Source organism: Hemicordylus capensis, chromosome 13 (assembly GCF_027244095.1).
Source record: "Hemicordylus capensis ecotype Gifberg chromosome 13, rHemCap1.1.pri, whole genome shotgun sequence".
NCBI classification, from domain to species: Eukaryota; Metazoa; Chordata; class Lepidosauria; order Squamata; family Cordylidae; genus Hemicordylus; species Hemicordylus capensis.
Window position 1 is genome coordinate 3,313,423 of NC_069669.1, and position 20,719 is coordinate 3,334,141.

Consider the following 20,719-nt stretch of genomic DNA (forward strand, 5'->3'; position numbering starts at 1 on the left):
TAAGGAGCAGGCGGCAAGCAGGTGCACAGCTGCAGATGTATGGAAACTTCTTGGTCTCATCCAGTAGAAGACAGCTGCCTATGCTCACCCTAAATTACGCAAAGACCTGCCAGAACAAAAATGCTCTTAAGAATCCTTTCATTCACTGTGACACTGCAGCAGGGTTCAGAGTAACACTGAACTGTCTGTCGAGCATGGTGAGGGGAAAACCAGCCAATTCTTACGGTAACTACACTGCAGGAAACTGCTAGGAAAGCACCTACCTGTAGGACCCACACATGGCTTTGTCACCGTCCACAAACATGAATTTCTGCGCTAAGTTGCCCTTGAACCTTGTGGCCGAGTGGGTGAAGAATTCAGTGCCCCCTGTTGTGCGGACTCTGAGATTCTGAAAAACCAAAACGAAAGCAGGGAAGTGAGTAGGAAGCCGCCCTGGCAATCAAATGGAAAGCAGCTCATGAAAGATGGTTACTGCGTGGTCTATGCCTAACGGTGGGGGTTCTAAACTTGGGGTCCTCAGATGTTGTTGAACTACAAGACCCTTTGGAATTGTCACTCAACCACATCTGTGGACCCCAGTTTGAGAACCCCTGTCTGAAGGAGCATTTTCTGTTTCACAAATCCCTGATGGAGGGTTGCAAGGGTAGAATCGGTCCTGAAGAGTTTACCCGATGCTGGGACAGGGGCCGTCTTGCCACCTGTCTGCCGGGCGCTTTCCAGATTACACTCTGTTCAACAGTAAAATGCTTCAGCTTGGCAGAACCATTCTGAAAACGTCAATAGCTTGCGCAACCCTCCTACAATGGGGAAAACACAGCTATTTATTTGCGACGCACATGCAACATTGTAGGACTAAAACGGAAGGGTAAAATCTGAACGAAGGTATTGGAAATGTGAACGGCACCTTGCAGACAGCGCAGGGACCGGAATGTCGAAACACAGGCAGTACGGAAGCACACTTAGTGGACAGTAGTGACACTGTTGTAGTGTGTAATCTGGAAAGCGCCCTGGTGCCTCAGTCCTCTGCCATCTGAGGTGACCGCCTCACCTCGCCTCACAAAAAGACCTGTTGTCCCCAGGAGCCGGTTTAATGAGGTGTATTGCAGCTATCGTGGTCCAAGAGATCTGTTCCCATGCATGGATTGGTCTGATCTTTTGCTAACGCCATCCAAGTTAGTGCTTATCATCACATCCGGGAATCTCATAACATTGCATAAGGGGGGTTAGCTGGAGCCCGTTTTTACCTGCATCTATGATGAGGTTCCCCCTAGTTCTTTCCTGTTAAATATGGGGAGGGCGTCTTAGATTCAGAGTCATCTTTCTTTGGGGTAAATGCAGGTTCAACTTGTATTGAACCTCTGCCTTTTAAGGCATCACCTTACATTCAGAGTCGCCTTCCTTTCAGGCCTTTTCAGTAAAGAAAAGATCTCTTTCCCTAATTGTTGGCCTAATCCCCCCAAGTCTCCTTTCCAAGAGTGTGCTGTGCATGCTGTGTCCCCCTCCTTCCCTGAAATTTCAAACTAGATGCAGCACCAGCACCAAATTAGCTGTTCACTTTGGCTCTGGCAAGAAGGATGACAATTAAATATCCGAGTGAGGCAGAACCTGCCTCTCTCTCCCTCCCTCCCTTGGTTGCTCGCTGCCTCTCTTTGGGCTGCTGTGTTCTTGCTGACAGTGGCGCAAGTGTGGACTCATCTCTTCAGCATCAGTTTCATGATTTACCTTTTGGGTAACTGGAGCTCAACAATAGCTCAGCCCAGCAGCAATAATCCCTGGCATTTACCTTTGAAAAGCCTCCTGAGATTAATGGCGGCGACGTTTGTCTGGCCGAGCAGGGCGGCCCTTCCTTGCAAGGAATTTGCCCTGGTTTGCCAAGGGAGGAGGATGTAAAAGGTTGCTCTTGCTAGCTTCTGATCATGGGGTAGCAAACCGCTCCATAGCTCAATAGTAGCTAGGACCCCTTTGCATGCAGAAGGCCCCAGGTTTTGTCCCCAGTATCTCCACCAAAAATGGGTCTCTGATAGCAAGGCTAGGGAAGACTGGGGAGCATCTAAAACCGAATGGATTTTTCACTCTCGATCAATCAATCTTTATTTCAGTCTTTGGCCGTGTAAGATTTTTCACTCTGACTTCCAGTGCAAAAGAGTAGGGGTTTTTTAAACCATAGAAATTCCAAGGCCTGGGAGTTCTCCACACAGCAGGCTTCACTGCAAGTTTTCTGCGAGACTTTACTGCAAACTCAAAGTTATCCCCCCACAAACCCGACACAAAAAGTGGATTTTTAAACCTCGGATATAAATCAGGCGGCACTCTAATGCGCAGTGAAAAACTCGAATTGTGTATGAAGTGCTTCCCAATAACACGCAGGGACTTCGGGGTAAATCTGCCCGATATGTGAACACACACCCTCTGTTCCAGAGGAGATGTGAGCTAAAGGGCTTTAAAAGCCCTGTGTGGAATACTTCCTGGTGTTGCCTCTTGAACCTTGACTAAATTGTTCTCCCATTTTCTTCTCATGTTCACATTTTGGACGATTCCCTTACTCTCTGAATGTAAAGCTGTCTCAGCTAGTGGCCACTGCAACATCTTGTGGCAGTGAGTTCCACTAGGTATTGATGTGTGGTGTGCAGAAGGCAGCCTTCCTCTTGTTTGTGCTGAACCTACTGCCCTGCAGCATTGTTGTGTGGCCTCGTTCTATCACAGGGCTAAACGTCTTCGGCCCTCCTACCGATTTTGGACTACAGCTCCCATATTGCCTAGTCTATTTGCCACAGTGGCTGAGGATTATGGGAGCGGTAGTCCCAAAACAGCTGGAGGGCTGATGTTGTGCAGCCCTGTTTTCGCATCATGAAAGAAGAAAACTTATATGAACTTTTATTGTGTTCCCTTGTAATTACCTCCCCCAACCCCCCACTGAAAGGCCCGGAATATTTTTTTCTTTAAATATTAAGGAACTGATTGCTGTTCTCCAGTTTATGCAGAAGGAGGTAGTGGACTGAGGTGGAAAATTTCCAGACTGTCCCATGTCAAGGCTGCATGTGGGCAAAAAGCTCCCTGTACTTTAGGTAGTCAATTAGCCCATCAAGGAGAAGACTTTTCTCCCTGATGTGGGCTAGCTTACTACATGCAGATTGAGGGAGCATTCAGAAATGAACTTCCCACCTGCAGACTGAAGTGATCTAGTCCAGAATTCTACCTCCTCATTCTAGGCGATGGTTAGATTGGTTCCAGCTTTCCCATGTGCATCACATGTTAATGGAGTGTGCTAACTAAAGATAGATTGGCCTGCACTAGTAAAATGGGAAAGCAGAAGAAAAGTTAAGGAGCTAGTCAGCTCCGGCAAATGATTGTTTGAACAGGTCTTAAGTGACTTGCCAAAGGCTATAGAGATAATCGCTGGCAGTACTGAAAAACACCCAGCTCAGGCTTTTCCTGCCCTTCCTGTCTGCAGTGATGCCTAGCATGTTTCCCAGACAGATTTCTTAACTTCTAAACAGCCACTTTCATTTTGCACACCCTTGATTTAGGAGGAGGAGGAGGATGGATTTGTGGATTTTAAAAAATGCCACTGCATTGGTCAGGGACATGAGAGGAGATGTTACAGCTCTGAAGTGCTTTGGAAACACACAGGGGGAGCTGCAAGTCATGGATCTGAAGTGCTGGAGAGGGGAACCATGGCTGAGCTATTTCATTGTTCTTGTCCCTAAGCCATTTTTATTCCTCAGATGCCCTTTGTAAGGCTTTTTTTTCCTTCTGAAAGAGAAAGTGATCTGAAATTGGTGGGCAATGGAAAAGGCCTAAAATATATGTGTGTACTGCTATGGAGTGTTCTGGATAGGCAGTGAGTTTGAAACAAATCATTGTTTAATCCAACCCCTCTGCCCCCAATGTGCAAGTTAATGTGCAAAGAAGCCAGCTGTGGTAATATGCAGCCAGTGCATGCAGTTATGGTTCAGATGTGCACGTAGGGTTGCCTTATTAAAGCTTCTCAGATCTGGCCTAATTATGCAAATTATAATTCAATATTATGCAAAGTATGCGGCAACTTATTGTATTTATTTATTTATTTATCAGATATTTATTTATTTATCCGATATTTATCAGACAGATTTGCATACTGCCTGCCACTACATAAGAGCAGCCCTGCTGGATCAGGCCCAAGGAAGCCCATCTAGTCCAGCATCCTGTTTCACACAGTGGCCCACCAGATGCCGCTGGAAGCCACAGGCAGGAGTTGAGGGCATGCCCTCTCTCCTGCTGTCACTCCCCTACAACTGGTACTCAGAGGCATCCTACCCAAGTCTCTAAACAGTTTAGAATAATAAAAATCTGGGGGCTACCCTAAATTCTGGGGGACATGGCAAGGCTATCTGCATGGTATTGCTCGGAGAAATATCTGTGCTTTTGAATCGAGAGCATGAGGTAGAGCAAAGCTGTTTGTGGGAATGCTGCGTACAACAAAGATTTGGATCATCTGAGTTGCAAAACCTGCATGTCGGCTTTTGTGGATCGGTGTCCTGTATGTGCCATGTGGACGCATGGGAAAGAAGGCCGCCAAACTTCTGTTAATTGGCCCAAGAGGCACCATTACAAGGGGTGTGTGTGTGCTCTCGTATTGAGCAGAGGGAGAGCATTTCAAAAACTCTTGGGTTTTTAACTTCAAGTCCTTTGGGAACAAGGAACCATCTTCTTATTCTGTTTTCTCTTTTTCTTATTCCTTTTGCTGTGGAAACTACTTTGAGATTTGTTTGCTGGAAAGTTGTACTCGCGTATTCTTAATAATTAATAATGTGGTCGTGGTGGAGAGAATTCTTGTATCATCTTGTTCAGTGCTCCAATCAGGGCAAATCTGGCCGATATGTCAACGCATCCCCTCCATTCCAGAGAAGATGCGAGCGAAAGGGCTTTAAAAGCCCTGCGTGGAAAACTAGCCGGCTAGTAAGTTTTTGTATCAATAAATAATATGAATATCTGCAGGAATAGTGGAAGAGATGGGGATCATGTAAAAGATTCCTAATGATCCCTAGCATGGAACTGGCCTTTTTCACAGCTGCCACACATTGAGTCAGCATTTTCAACGAGCTGTCCACCACAACTCCAAGATCCCTCTCCTGGTCAGTCACCGACAGCTCAGATCCCATCAGCATGTACTTGAAGTTGGGGTTTTTCGTCCCAATGTGCATCACTTTACACTTGCCAACATTGAATGACTTTTGCCATTTTGTCACCCACTCACCCAGTTTGGAGAGATCCTTTTGGAGCTCCTCACAGTCTGTTTTGGATTTCACTACCCTAAATAGTTTGGTATCTTCTGCAGATTTGGCCACCTCACTGCTTACCCCAACTTCTAGATCACTTATGAATAAATTAAAAACAACCAGTACAGATCCCTGGGGGACCTCACTTCTTTCTTACTTCCATTGTGAAAACTCTCTGGTGACTCAGGAGTCCAGTGACTCCTGGATTTGCTTAGTTTCGTTGATGTTTGGACTTTTCTCTGGCTGCATTTTTCTCACACCTGATGCAAAGCTCTTTTTGTACAGACTGATGACATCACCGTGGGTGGATGGACGGATCAGTTTTGTTGGGTTAACCAGATGCTGTTTGGCCAGCGTGCCTCCACTTGAGAGTCTGACCCAGCAGTCTAAGCCCTGCCTTCTCAGAAGCACACAAAAGGGCCCAAGGTGTGCTTCAGGCAACACCCAGATGAGCACAAAACAAAAAATGACAACAACCCCAGAGCCCCACAGCAGCAGAAATGTCCAGCTTCCTCCTCATTAAGTAAGATCTGTTTGCTTAATCTCCCAATAGGAAGAAAAGCAGAAGCAAACACCCGAAGACAGGTGAGTGGCGGGGGGAATCATGCAATCCTCTCTGCAAAGGCTGAGATGAATCACTCTGCAAACAACTCCCTCTGGTTGCTCAGCTCACTGACACCGTTTCCCAAGCAGACGGGTTGACCCTTTGCACCTGCTTGCCAGAGCTTGTTGAGTGTGAAAGTTGATTCCGCTGTTGCTCTAGGAGTAGCCCTCTGGCCCTTGTGTGCATGAACCAAGGGAAGCTGGCACAGAGATGGGGGAGTGGGGATGCTTTGCTGACGCACGTTCTTTCCGCTGATGCAGCTGTTTCAGGATAAAGTGGGCATCCTACAGCTGTGCAAGAGTTTGGCCAACCATCACACCTCATCCCTATGTTGTGGTGGGCTCCTGTGGCTCTCGTCTGATGGTTGGCTATTGGTTTGATGGCTATAAGCAGAGGTGCACCTAGGTAATTTTAGAGCCTGGACCCAAAGGCCTTTGGATGCCCCCCCCCCCCCTGCAAATTAAGCATCAACATGCTCCACCGGGAAACCGCTCTGCCCGGGACAGACTAAAGAGGATTTGGGGGTTTGACCTCAAAGAAAAGGTCACCTGATCTGGGAACGGTGTGATACATTGGAGAGCTGTTGCTACTCAGAATGGGTAGGACAAAGCTGGGTGGACCAATGGTCTGTTTCAGGGTGAGGCAGTTCATAAGCAATTAAGCAGGAGCTCTGAACTCATTTCAGGGCCACAACCAAAGTGTTTTGTGTGAAGAAGAGACCCGGTTCAGGCCTTGGCAGCATCTCCAGGTAGGGCTGGCAAAAACCTCCGCTGAAACTCTGGACAGCTGCTGCCGGTCAGTGTAGGCAATCCTGAACTAGATGGACCCAACTAGATGGACTCAGAAGAAGGCAGCTTCAGGTGTTCATATGTATGTTTCTCAAAGCAGGTTAAATTTCAGCATTTCCTCTTGGCAAAGGTGCAGAGTTTCCTCTCCCTTGTCATGGTACAGATTTGGATTACCACATCAACTGCTGATCCGGGATAGAGCCAGGGTGGTGTAGTGGTCAGAGTGCTGGACTAGGACCGGGGAGACCCGAGTTCAGATCCCCATTCAGCCATGAGACTTGCTGGGTGACTCTGGGCCAGTCACTTCTCTCTCAGACTAACCTACTTCACAGGGTTGTTGTGAGGAGAAATTTAAGTATTCTTAAATGCACATGAATTCTTAAGTATCCTCTGGGCTCTTCCTTGGAGGAAGAGCAGAATACAAATGTAAAATAAAATAAATAAATAAATTTGGCCCCTTCCTTCCTGCAGAGCCTGGGCCATGATCTCATCATGTGGTCTTAGTCAAGCCTCTCTCTCTTTCACCATCATCTCCCCTCATCTGCAAAATGGGTATAATAATTGTCTAGAATACTTGTGTTCTGGGTGAAAAAGACTGAAATTCTGCACCAAATGAAGCTCTGTTCTGCAACCCTATGAGCTTGTGCCAGTTTGTATTTTTTTCACATGCATTATTTTGCTGTTGTTGACATTGTGCATCTCTTAGTTTAGATACTGGTAGATGTGGGAGGTGGCAAGGGGCTTTTAGGGGGCACTGAAGAAGTCCCACTCCTCTGATCCCTAGAAATCTTATTCAGCTCCCTTCTTCCCCGACACCCACCCCTTGCCCAGCCGCCTTCTGAGGTTTTTATAGGCATCGCTCACACACCCTCAAGCATATCTTCATACTCTTAAGAGCTGGGAACTTGTTCCTTTTTTAAAAGAAGGAATGACAAAGAGACACAACTGCAATTCCAAAGAAGCTACATCCCCACCCAATACCCCACCCTGTGGCTTTCCTGTGTTCCTGTCGAATGCACAGAGTCCCCTGGCCTAACTTACTGGGATGGTAGGGATTATGGAATATAGGTGAAGCATTCTGAAGCCTCGAAATGTGCTCATAATGAAGCCTCGAAATGTGCTCATAATGAAGCCTCGAAATGTGCTCATAATGAAGCCTCAGAATGTGCTCATAATTAATATTAATTGTGGTTGCAAGGGAGTAACAGCAGGAGGGAGGACATGCCCTCAACTCCTGCCTGTAGGCTTCCAGCGGCATCTGGTGGGCCACTGTGCGAAACAGGATGCTGGACTAGATGGGCCTCCTTGGGCCTGATCCAGCAGGGCTGTTCTTATGTTCTTCTATGCTAGATCTGCTCACAAATCTAGGATTTTCCTGTATGGATTTGTAGGAGAGTCTGAAGATGGCAGAAGTCACGGTGGTGACTTCGGCCACCTTGTTTGAAGTTAAGGCCACAGAGCTTTGGGAAGCTGTGGTGAGGATGAAGTGAGAAGCTAGCTAGTTGCCAGAGCTGCTGCCAATCAGTGTAGATAATATTGAGCTAGGTTGACCAAGGATCTGTCTCGGTAGACAGCAGCTTCCCATGTTCCTAGAATGCCTTCCTCTTTGTTGCAACCAACATCTTACAAGAAATAAACCCGTCTCTTTGAAGAGGCAGACGTCTGTGGCTTTCTTTGTTACAAACAGGCAAACATGTCTTGTGCTTTGGGACCGGAGTTTGCATTACCTTTAGGTGCCCGGCGTGCATTTGCGCTCGTTCGCACATCTGGAGGAAGTATTTCAAGTTGGACTCATCCAGGATGATGTAGATGGCCACTTTCCGCTTGAACCCTGCGTCCAGGAGGTCTTTGAAGATGTCCACGTCAGTGAACATGTCCATGACTACAGCAACGACCTGTGGAAAAGAAGAGCAGAGGCATTAGGGATACAATTCACATCTTTTGGACAACCGTTGTGGAATATAATCTCTGCAGGGCCTTGCAGTTCATGCTGACCTAGCCTAGGAGGGCCAATAGGTTCGAAATCAAACATTTCGAACCTCAGAAAATCAGAGGGCAACAGGGCAGCATGTAACCTTAGCTAGAGGGCTACTTGTAAGTGAAGTGTGCACTTCCCTGGCATATACTTACTTTTCACATACTTTATTCATGTGTTTCTTATGCCAGGCTTGTAAATAGCCAGTCACCTGTGGCAGTTTAAGAACTGCCTTTGGGGCGACCAGGAAGAGGAACTTGACAAAGACTGGTTTATTTGTTCTTTTAGGCCCTTTATGTATAGACAGTAGACAGGTAGCCTCATGCATATAAGAATTCTTAAGAACTAGGATCTTCTGTAGACTTCTTTGCCAAGTTGTGTTGCACTTGAAGCCTGCTTTTTCTTCCACAAGCTTGGGCCTGCCTACTTCTGTAGTTCTTAGTCAGTCTCCTGTAGGAGCCGCTTGCATTTCTAGATTCTCTTCTCTTTGGCGGTGAAATTGTCTCTAGATGGTTCTCTTTAAGTGTGGGCATCGTGTAGAAGTGTTCTTGGCATGCTGTGGTTTATGACGCTGCAAATCCCTCAGGTGGAGAGCATCACACTCCTCCATCTCTGCTCCGCACTCAGTCTCTTTCCAGCCCAGCTTGTTCCAGGTCATGGCTATGGACGGCACATGCTGTCATCCTGTGGGAGAACGCGGCATGTACTTTCATGCACTGGACGGAGAGAAAGGGGCGGGTTTTTAGGAGAAGTGTGAAGAAAGCCTTCTGAACATGCCAGTGAGCAAGCCATGGTCATAATCTCGGGAGCAAGGATGAAGTGTGCCCAGAGGCAGGCGTGTGCCTGGCGAGCAGGAGACAGGGCTGAACAGCACGTGATGCTGAGTCGTGTGTCGTTGCGGACCAGGTTATTTTTGTGGCCATGGAGCCTGCAATCTGTAGCAAAAGGGGTGCTTTCACTCCGCCAGTGGTTTTTCTAATAAAGATCTCCCTTCCTTATAGGGGTGCCATATTCAAGCTCTCCAAATCCGGGCACCCTGATCTGCATGTTATGCAAATTGGCTTGTCTATTATGCCTATGATGCAAATTAACTGCATTATGCATATTATGCACATTAACTTTGCGCTGTCCAAACAACTTGTATTTAATCTGTAGACAGTATTGTCCTCCATGAGTTGCAGAGGGTCTCTTTACCTAACCCTTTACCCGAGTATTAAACACCCAGACTTTATATCCCAACACTTCCTAATATACAAGTTCCATTTTTAACCTTGTCTCATAAGTTGTGTGTAGTGCTGTCATGGATTCCTCACCTACTGCGGACTACCGCCCCACTCCATTTCCCAACTTTACACATGACAATAGGGAGGCTCTCCACATGAGCAGTTTGGAGAGCCTGCAGAGCTTGTGCGGGGAGAGCGGGATTGACCCACTCTCCCCACACATGAGCATTCCGCCCTCCCTGGGCGGCCAGATCGGCCACCCACACAATTACCGGCTCTGTCACGGAGCTGGTAGTGGTGGTGGGGATTGGAGGGGCCTCCTGGCTCCCGGAAGTCCCAGAAAGTCCTGTGCAAGTGTGTAGGGCATTCTAGGGAGGCCCCCGATGCTGGAAGGCTTGTTGTAGCCTCCTGGAAAGAAAACCACAGGGCTCTGTGGGCGCCAGAATTCGAAATCGACTTGACGGCACACTTTACCTTTACCTAACAGGTCAAAGGCCATTGTGGCTGGTGATGATGGGAGATGATGGGGTCCCCAAAGGGGACCTAAGACTGGAAACCCCTGGCCTAGGCCACTGGAAGATAGGAAGAGCACATTTTGAGGAAACGATTAGGGGTTTTATATGAATGGGGCCATTTGCGGACACATCCGAGGTGCTGTATTTTAGGCCCCTGGAAGAGAGGGAGTCTAGGTTTCTGCATAGAGGCTGCCAATCAACCCTCTGTGTATAGCATTTGCTTATCTTATGTATTTGTTTTAAAAGGTGTTTACCTTTTTGAAACAGATTCAGAACAGCTTACAAAACTCTTATGAAGACAATTGCAGCATAATGCAGAGAGCCCTTAGCAACCGGGCAGCATCAAAGCAGCTCCGTCCTGTTGTCCTGGAGTGTTTGCAAAAATTCGCTCTATTGCACTGAGCTTGGACAAACCTAGAGTGTTTGTATCTGACCTGTTTGTGATGAATTCCACCCCACCCACATACACACACAATGGATGGCAGAAACAAGTAGGTGTCAATATCAGCTTTTTGGAACTGCACAGCGAACAAATGGGCTAATATGGATTCTCAGTAACCCTAACTACAATGCTGCAAGATTGCTCCATATTAACAGTGACATACATTTTAACAGTGGTGTGTTACAGTGGATTGACGGTACATAATAGACCTTCAATGCATGACTGTGATTCCATAGTTTCCCCTGAGGAAGAACAGTCACAGCTGGGGATTTTGTTTGGCCATCGGGCGCTCTCTGCACTCACTGCCTTCTGCGTACTGCATGGGGCGTCCTCTTCTTCTTCTTCCTCTTCCTCCAATCCTAGACTTATCTGGGAATAACCTGGGCCTTGAAAGTGCTCAACACTGGATGGATCATAGGGGAGAATTTGAGTCAACCCCCAGAGCCCAGGGAGGAGATCTGGAGGCAATTTATTGCTTAAGGGCTTCAGATAAACAAAAGTTTAATTGAAGGTGTTTCAAACTGAGATAGGAAGCCTGCACACTGTATTACTACTAGCTACCTCATAGTGAAAGGAAGAAGCAGAAGCAGAGTGAGAACAGAGAAGGGAGCGCCCTAAGAGTATCAGTCTCTCCCAGTCACAAGAGGCTTAAAACAGAGAACAAGATAGAAGAGAAAACAAGAGGACAGTCCTGCATTCTCTGCCTTAACTAATCCTAATGGTCAATATTTATTATATTTTATTTTATATCCTGCTGTTCCTCCACAGAGCCCAGAGCGGTGTACGTGGTTATGTTTATCCTCACAAAAACCCTGTGAGGTAGGTTGGGCTGAGAGATACATGACCGGCCCAGAATCACCCAATGAGCTTCATGGCTGAATGGGGATTTGAACTCAGGACTTCCCGGCCCTAGTCCGACACTCTAACCACTCCGCCATCCTGCCAATAGGAGGCAATTGGGGTTAAGAGTCAATGCCTGTGGAGTCAGATCTCCAACACGGATCATGTCCCGGAGAACAAGCCTTCCTCGCCCAACTCACATATGGCGTTTTTAATCCTCTGGTTTGTACTGCACACGGAGCCTTTCATCCCAACATATCAAAGGCCCTCTTGTGCTCAGCCTGCTCATTATCTCAGCATTGTTTCCTCCCTCTCTGCGGGAGGCAGAGACGTGTTACCTGCGTGGAACCAGTTGGGAAACAGGCCTGCGAGAACGCTCTAAGTGGCTTGGGTAAGCCAGCAAGCCAAGCTCTAAACAATTATTGCTCGATCTGGGCCATCTCTCCTTGACCTACTTAAGCAAGCTTTCCATCTCTGCCACATCACGTAGAGCACCTTTGCACGTGTTCCACAGCTCCTGAATCATGCTTGTTGTTAATAAAAATAATAATCTATAACCTTTATATAGCCCATTGCATATGTACAAAGCATGCCGTGTACATGAAATTAACTGCTGCTAACTGGGACAAGACCACCTAATGGCGCAGTGGGGAAATGACTTGACTAGCAAGCAAGAGGTTGCCGGTTCCAGTTCTCCGCTGGAAACACCTATATCAGGCAGCAGCAGCCTCTCATATTGTGGGGGAGATGGCAATGATAAACCCCTCCTGTATTCTACCAAAGATAACCACAGGGCTCTGTGGTTGCCAGGAGTCGACACCAACTCGAGGGCACAACTTTCCTTTTACACAACGTTTAACTGGACTAAGAGGCTTCTTTCAAAGTGGTGCTTCTCTTCTCTTTAGCAGGGGGAAAGCACCTAGTCCTCCTCCCCAGTTCCAGCCCAGCATCCCTCCTGGTGGCTGTTCCTGGTTTCTCTTTTGTGTTTCTGCTGAGATTCAGCACCAAAGAGCATGGTCTGGAAGCAGACAAGCTCAAGATGCTCTGGGTTAAGACACCAATATTTGTAGGAAATAAATATATCTAACTGGGAGACCCTGGTTGCATGTGAATGGGAGACTAGAAGTGTGAGCACTGTAAGATATGGATGGGGCCATCGCTCAGTGGAACAGCATCTGCCTGCTTGCGTGCAGAAGGTCCCAAGTTCCCTCCCAGGCATCTCCAGATAGGGCTGGGAGCCTCTTCTGCCTGCAACCTTGGAGAAGCCACTGCCAGTCTGTGTGGGCAATACTGAGCTAGATGGACCAAGGGTCTGACTCAGAGGCGCTCTTCCCCCTGGACTTTGGGGCTGAAGTCCAGGGCCTCCACAGCCCCTGGTGCCCCACAAATGCTCTTTAGTCTGTCCTGCGTGGTGTGGTCGCCCGGTGGAGCATGATGATGTCCTGGGTGGTGTGGTCGCCCGGTGGAGTATCATAACTTGGTATAAAGCAGCTTCCTATGTTCCTGTGTTCCTATGAATGTTTGGAGAGGGGCACTGCTGTGTGGCAACAGGATTAACTCAGAGGCCATACTGATCAAACCCAGCTAGATAAACAGCATCCCGAGTTTGCTTGCTAAGGCAGTTCTGTTTGCTCGCCTGTTTGTTGAAGGGAAGCTGGCTTTGCTTGCTTGGCCTTCTGCAGGCACCAAAACAATCTTTCGAGACCTCTCAGCAAAGTGGCATGATTGCGTCTTCTTTTTCTTTTTCTGGCTTTTCTGTGGTGCACACGGAAAATTCCCAGAGCTTTGCAAACTCTGCACTTAAAAGCAAAGAGATTTGTACTCAGGTAACTCAAAGTAATAGGCCAACAAAAGCACTTCCAGAGAGGTAGCAGAGAGGTGGTGTCAGTCTGAAGCCACAAAAACAATTGAGGGTTTTGCAGCACCTTAAAGGCCAGCAAAATTATAATTTACACAGCAATGTATGTTCGGTATAAATAATGCATTTGTACTTGTATACAGAGTGCAAATGAAGGGACTTCGCATCTGGCTGCTTATTTTGCATAATTCTTTCTGCTTTTGCCAGTTGGTGGAGTGGGGACGGAGAACTGGCTGGGTTGTGTCCCAGCCAGATGAGAAACCAAAGCAGACAAGCCACTCCCAAGCCTGGGTCGCCTTTTGTACACCAGGAAGCTCAAACCATGATGTGGGTACTTAACTATGATTAGCACAACCCCTGCTTTCTTCTTGCATCTGAACCCAGCCAGTGGGTAGTCCTTGGACACTGGGTGCAGGTTCTGCACCCCGCTTCCAAAGCGGACACCAGCAGTTTATTATTTATTTATTTGATTTTTATACTGCCCTTCCAAAATGGCTCAGGGTGGTTTACAATTAAAACAAACCATTAAAACAGTAAAGAGCTAAAACAAAAATTAAAAACAATATAACAACAATTAACAATTTAAAAATATTTTAAAACAACAATTAAGCAATCGCAATAATTAAAAATCCTGAAACTGGGTTAAAATATTAAAACCGATTTTAAAACCCTGGAAAGCCGGCTTTCTTGTTTTAAAGTGTCAGAACGTGGGTTGGGCAGTTTAATCTCCCAGTGGGCCTGGTGGTTCTTACAACAGAATTCTTGCAACTGATTCAGCAAAGTTTACTGTCTGGAACCAGACTCAAGAGGCAGAAGTTGGGAACACTAACAATGGTTAACTGGACCAAGAGGCCCCTTCAAAATGGCGGCTCTTTTCTGTTTAGCTGGAGGAGAGCAGTGGTCCCTCGTCTTCAGCCCACCAGAGCATCCCTCCCAGTGGCTGTTGCTAGCGTCTGCCTTGTGCTTCCTTTTAGATTGTCTAGGGAACGTTATTCTTATGCTTTGTAAAAAGCTTTTATGCACTGCTGGTTGAAAAGTAGTTTATAAATTCGAATAACAATTATAACAACCAATTTAAAAGGGGCTCAGATTATGGGGGAAGGAAGACCCCCACATTAACACTGCTTTACTACTGTCCCCTGCTAACTGGGCAAAGAGGCACCTTTTACCATGGTGATTCTCTTTATTTAGCAAGGGGAGAGTAATTGGCCCTATCCACCCCCAGCACAGGACCTCCAGTGACTGTTGCTGGTGTCTGTCTTATGTTTCTTTTTAGATTGTGAGCCCTTTGGGGACAGGGAGCCATCTTATTTGTTTGTTATTTCTCTTTGTAAACCGCCCTGAGCCATTTTTGGAAGGGCAGTATAGAAATCTAAATAATAATAATAATAAATAAATAATAGCTTCTGCTACATTTGTAAACTGCTTTGGGGTTGATTGAGAGGTGAAAGGTGTTGGAGATGGAGTTCCAGTGCATTGACCTTTTGCACCAACTACCTTAATGACCCCTAGGGGCATTGGGGGTAGAGGCAGCTAGTGAGGGTCTCCTTACCTGCCCCTGCTTGCCTCTGCTCTATAACCCCTGCTTTGACTCCTTCTCAGGTACTTCCTCTTGTGAGTCAGTGCTCTTCCTTTCCTCTTAGAGAGCAGATGGAAACAGCTCTCTCTACAAACCTATTCTTTCTTTCTTTCTTTCTTTCTTTCTTTCTTTCTTTCTTTCTTTCTTTCTAATGTAGCTGATAGATAGGACTAGGTCTTTCCTAATTCAAATGCACTTCACCAATAAATCTATTTAGTTTGGATTGTACAACAATCTCCATGCGTGTTCTTTAAATAACTGCAACAACTAAACTCAGGGCTCTACTCTGTAACTGGAGTGGGTAGCTTCTTTTGGTGCTTTGCTAAATAATTATAAACCCCAACAAACAGAAGTACAGTATCCTGATAAATAATGACATTCGGAAGGCCTAAACCTGAGTTTTCCCAGTTGTAGTCAAATTGTGCCCCTCATAGCATCCGGAAGGCAGTTGCTGAAGGGATCATTGCAAGAGCTAAGGGGGCTGGACCGTCTCTCTGCCTGCTTGGAATCTGAGCACCAAGTGCAACCAAACCTTCCCCAAAGACAAACTAAGGGCAAAGCAGGTTTTCCAGGGACAGTGACCAGAAAACAGGGACTGTCCCTGATGAATAAAAGCCAAGCTGGAATGTATGCTTAAGCATCCAGAATCCAAGGAAATTAGCTGTTGATTTCGCTTGTAGCTGGCCCTGCCAAGAATCTCTTTGTGTTTCCTGAATGTGAAAACCAGTGTACATCATTTCCCAGTGTCAATCAATCATCATCATCATCTACATTTTATATCCCGCTCTTCCTCCAAGGAGCCCAGAGCGGTGCACTAGATACTTATGTTTCTCCTCACAACAACCCTGTGAAGTAGGTTAGGCTGAGAGAGAAGTGACTGGCCCAGAGTCACCCAGCAAGTCTCATGGCTGAATGGGGATTTGAACTTGGGTCTCCCTTTAATCTTTATTACGGTCATAGACCAGCATAAAATACAGGGGGTTCCTAGTGTCAAAATACTCTTCTTTCCAGTTTGAACTGGTCTGTTTCCAGATCTCTTTCTTCTCTTCCCTGAATTCTAACAAGCTGTCCGGGTATTCAGAATATGCTGTTGGTCTGCATTTTTGAATGGATTAGCTGTTTAAGAAAGGAGGGTGCATTTAATATGGCCGAGGCTTTAGATTCTTTCCAGGTTGTTTATGGAGCAGACTCCTAGCACGAGGAAGTTGTGGCGATGCAACCTTCAATTTCCCCCTCTAATCGGCATGAAATAATGGAATAATTTTGGTTCTGGGAAAAACAGGTCTCGTTCCATCTCTTTCCCCACTTTCTCACTTACTTAAAGGAGGCTTTTAAGTTCTTGTCTGCTGGGCATCCAAACCCTATAATTAAATCTGAAGCTTTACCTGTTGGGGAAGCAAAAGTTGTGTTTGCTAAGCACACCTGTTCCTTCCTTCCATCTTTTCATCTCTAGACTGCCAAACGCTTTGCATCTTGTAATTACTAACCAAGATCGGCTGTTTTTTGGAGAGGTAGGGAAAAACTGATTGTGCCAGGGAGAGGAACCTTTTAATCTATGTTGTTGCTTTGGGGTTATTAAAAAGCAGTGGGTGAAATCAACTGATCTCACAGAAATTCTGATTTTTTAAACTCCTGGGGGTTGTTGTGAGCCTCTAAACTTTGTATAGAACCTGCCTCTTTTTCTGCTGTATATCAGCACAGATATAGCACATGCAATCAACAGCTCATACTTGGTGTTTTGTCCCCAGCATCTGATATGCATAGGCAGACTGCTCCTGAGCATGGAAGCTCCATTTAGTCATCATAACTAAAAATATAATAGCTCTGCTGGTACAGTGCCAAGGTCTGTCTAGGTCAGCATCCTATGTTCATCAGATGTATCACAAACAGGGCATGAAGTCAGTGTCCTTCTCTGTCACTGCATTCACCCATATGAACCTGCCACGGCCCTCCGTTCATCATCTCAGACCCAGCTCATGGCCCCGCCACTAACAGAGATAGAGTTGGCGGGGACAAGAGACAGGGCCTTTTTGGTTGTGGCCCCTCAGCTTTGGAACGGCCTCCCCAAAGAGGTTCACCATGCTCCTTCACATGTTTTTAAAAAACAACTTAAAACACATCTTTTTAGAGAGGCTTGTTAATGTTTTATCTGCTGCTTATATCTGGTAGGTTATTTAGTTTTTATAGTTCTCAGTTTTCAGCTTTTTAAATAACTTTTAATCTTAAACTTTTAAAAAATTGTCATTTTAATTGTTGTTTTAATCTGGGCATTTAACTTAATTTGTTTACTTTTATCAGACTCATGTTTTACATTGTATCCGTTTTATTAATGTTGTGAGTCTCCCCGAGCATTCGTGTCCCGGAGGAGCGGGGTATAAAGATTTCAAATAAAATAAAATAAAATAAATAATTTACTATTCAGAGAGATACTGCCTTTGCAGATGGAGGCTCCATTGATCAGTCATGGCTTTCAACACAGGATGTTTCTAAGGGCCAGGCTCTAATGTGCCGAATCTCTTGTCATGTTAAGCACTTTTAAAGCAAACCAAAACTAGGATAGCAAACTTTTAATGGGCAGTTTAAGCGAGCTTTTTTGTTGTCCTCATTAGAGGGTGGAATTTGACCTAGAGACCTAGCATTAAGGACACACTTGTTTACTTTTTGAGGCTATTTTGGTCCTGGTGTGTTACTGTAATAGAATGGAAAAGGAAATAAAGACAGCTTTGCTGTCTAGCAAGGAGTGGCTGCTCTTTTGTCTGTTATATTGTAAGTCCTCTTACGGAGCTCTTAAAGGCACCTATTCTGAGGTCTTGGTAAACTGAATAAATCAATAGGCTCAAAAACAGATGATTAACCAACTAAAAATGATTTAGCTGGTTGACACAACACCCAAGTACTTGTTCTGTGTTTACAATTAATTTAAGAAGCGATTAATTGTGATGCAATAGTTGAGTAATTGCTCTTTACTTGCGGCTCTGGATTCCGATCTCCTCTTTGCATGGGAGAGCGCTAGATCAGCGTAGAGCGGCAGGGCTACACAATTTTGGTTCTCCTGCAGATGTTGAACTACAACTCCCATCATCCCTGTCTATTGGCCACTGTGGCTGGGGATGATGGGGGTTGTAGTCCAAAACCAGAACTGAAGTTGTGCAGCCCTGGTGTAGCGCAAACGTTTTCTATATGGACTCATTCTTTGTTCTCAAATTTGGGTCCCCAGGGACTTTTACACACTGCAGGTTTTACCGTGAGTTTGCGAGGAGGCTTTACTGCAAACTCGAAGTTGTCCAAAAAACCTCTGCAAATAGTGGATTTTTTTACCCTGGATATAAACCGGGCTACACTATTATGCGCAGTGAAAACCCCAAATTGTGTGAGAACTGCTCCCTGATAACTTGCAGGGACTTTGGGGTAAATCTGGCCAATATGTGAACGCAGCCCCTCCATTCCAGATGAAATGCGAGTTAAAGGACTTTTAAAAACCCTGTGTGGAAAGCTTCCAGGGAGTTGTTCGCACCTGGCTTCATGCTTCGGGGGTAAATGTTGAGCAAAGCCACTTCGAACTACACTCGCAGCATTGAGGGAAGCAGCCCCTCCCCTCTGCTCTCAGGTTTTGTTTTGATGCAAGTTCACATGGCATGCCTCCGTGTTTCCCTTCTAGCCAATGCAGGGGTGGAGGGGGGAGAGCTTCCTAAAGAGCTACATCTGCATTTCTAAAGAGAGTATCCCTCTTATCATGCTAATGATTCTACGTCAGTGCCTCCCCCTGTTTGCTCCACCTTTTCGGAAAAAGTAGAATAAAACCCTTTGCTCTCTCTTAATCCAAGTCCAGTGGAACTTGAGCAGAAGAGTAACTGCACATTTTGCTCCATAACTCTGCTTCTACAAGGGCTAGCTTTTTTTTAAAAAAAAATGAAAGCTGAAATCCAGGCGAATTAAGCAATCCTGGTAAGATGCTTGAAATCTGGGTGGAACCCAGAATTCCGGGGGGCATGGCAACTCTGACTCGGTATAAGCCAATTGTATGTGTTTAAAGATGTGTTTATGTCAGAATGTGACTGACATCCATCATAGCCTGAGCGAAGCTATACTCAAACAGTAATTTATCTTGACAGCCTTTTCCCCTCTCCCTTCTCTTTATTTCCCGAATCCAAATGGCTTTGTGCCACGCAGACATTCTGTGTTGTGGGCAGACCAGGATGATGTAATCTTTCACACCATCAGAGAAGGCATTTGCAGGGAACTTTGCCCTTAAGTGGAATGTGGCTTTGCTTTTATTGTCCTTCTGAAAAACACATCTAACCTAACGTGATCCTTTCTGAGCTCTTGTATGATCAAGGTTCATCCCGGCATGAGCCTTTCTTTCACCAACACATAGTGTGCAGGGGTTGGCCTGGAGTTTCTAGGTCTAAGAATCTGTATCACTCTCCAAGTGATTCTGGAAAGCAAGTCTGGAGACTTGAAAGGCTTGGTTTTGGAGAAAATCTTTTTGCAGAAGAAGTCAGGAGGGCAGGGGCCCATCTTCACTTCTGTCCCAGGGCCTACTTCAGCCTTGCTACACCCCTGTAGAAAATATTTAGGGGGAAAGATCTCCCGGAATAGCTTCAGTCAGAGTTGGCAAACCTGGAGGCTTTACAGACCGGGCTTTTATTTCGAATCCACTCTGGATTGGGGTGTGCCAGTCCCCATATTAGCTCGATTTACCCCTTAGTACCTGCAGACTATCAGGGACCAGGACAGACAGGACTTTGTTTCCCCCCGAATGGAGGCTGCGCATTCTGGCTTAGCCCGAAATATGTCCGGCTTTAAAAAATCCTCTAGTTTCAGAGACTTGAGGGGGAGGATAGGAAACGGGGCTTCTGTTATGCCCCGCAGTTTCTCTGTTATGCATGGGGTGGTCATGCCAGTAAAGCGGCGTTTTTCAAAACTCAGTGTTTTGAAAACAGTTTGACAGCTGTTTTCGGTGTGGTTTGCTCTAAGTGATTTGCAAGTGCTGGGGGCGGGGAGGAGATGGTGTTGCAGATTGGTGATACTCCGTAGAGGGAGTCCAGAAGGGGAGGAGGAATTTCTGAGTTCTAAGCACAAAGCGCAAAATGTGTGTCTTCCTATGTTTTACATAGACTTTAGATCTGCAGAATGGATGTAACCTGAGCCCCCTTTTGTCTGAGCTGATTCCATTAGGTAGGGGGGAGGCGGCGGGGGGGAAACATGAGGTGACAAAGGCAGTCAAACGAGAGAGAGAAACCACTCTCTTGCCTCTTCCTTGGTGGTGTGATTTGCGATTGCTTGGAACGCACAGGAAAAAGATCTGCCAGGGAGTGTGGGGAGGAGCCGACGGCTATGTGAACTGTCAATTTAATCCCCCAAATTAAACTTTTTGCAAATTTGCTGCAAAGCAGAGTCGCTCTTCAGATACATGAAGCCAGGTATGAATAACTCCCTAGCGAGCGCTGATTTAATCAACCTTGGAAATGAAAAATTATCCTGCTTCTTGACTGCCCAGACACAGGGCAGTGCTCAGTCTTTTGGAAGCTGAAGCAAGAGGCTGAGAGAGAATGTAATGATGGGCACAGTCAGAAATGACTAGTGACAGAGCCTTGGAGTGTCTTGTATATTTTCCTGTCGTCACTGTTTTCCAGA

General features: G+C 46.1%; 2 protein-coding genes across 2 annotated transcripts in view; one reads left to right on the forward strand and one right to left on the reverse strand.

The window, feature by feature from the left end:
- SLC5A10 (solute carrier family 5 member 10) overlaps positions 1–20,719 on the forward strand; it is a 73,968-nt gene that overhangs the window by 30,478 nt on the left and 22,771 nt on the right. The window lies entirely within an intron of this gene.
- Positions 1–20,719, reverse strand: part of FAM83G (family with sequence similarity 83 member G) — a 36,992-nt gene that overhangs the window by 11,928 nt on the left and 4,345 nt on the right. The window contains exons 2-3 of the mRNA XM_053277172.1: positions 8,378–8,545; positions 264–388 (exon numbers count right to left, since the gene is read on the reverse strand). Of these exons, the coding sequence (XP_053133147.1) occupies positions 264–388; positions 8,378–8,545 (293 nt within the window). The remainder of the gene's footprint in view (positions 1–263; positions 389–8,377; positions 8,546–20,719) is intronic.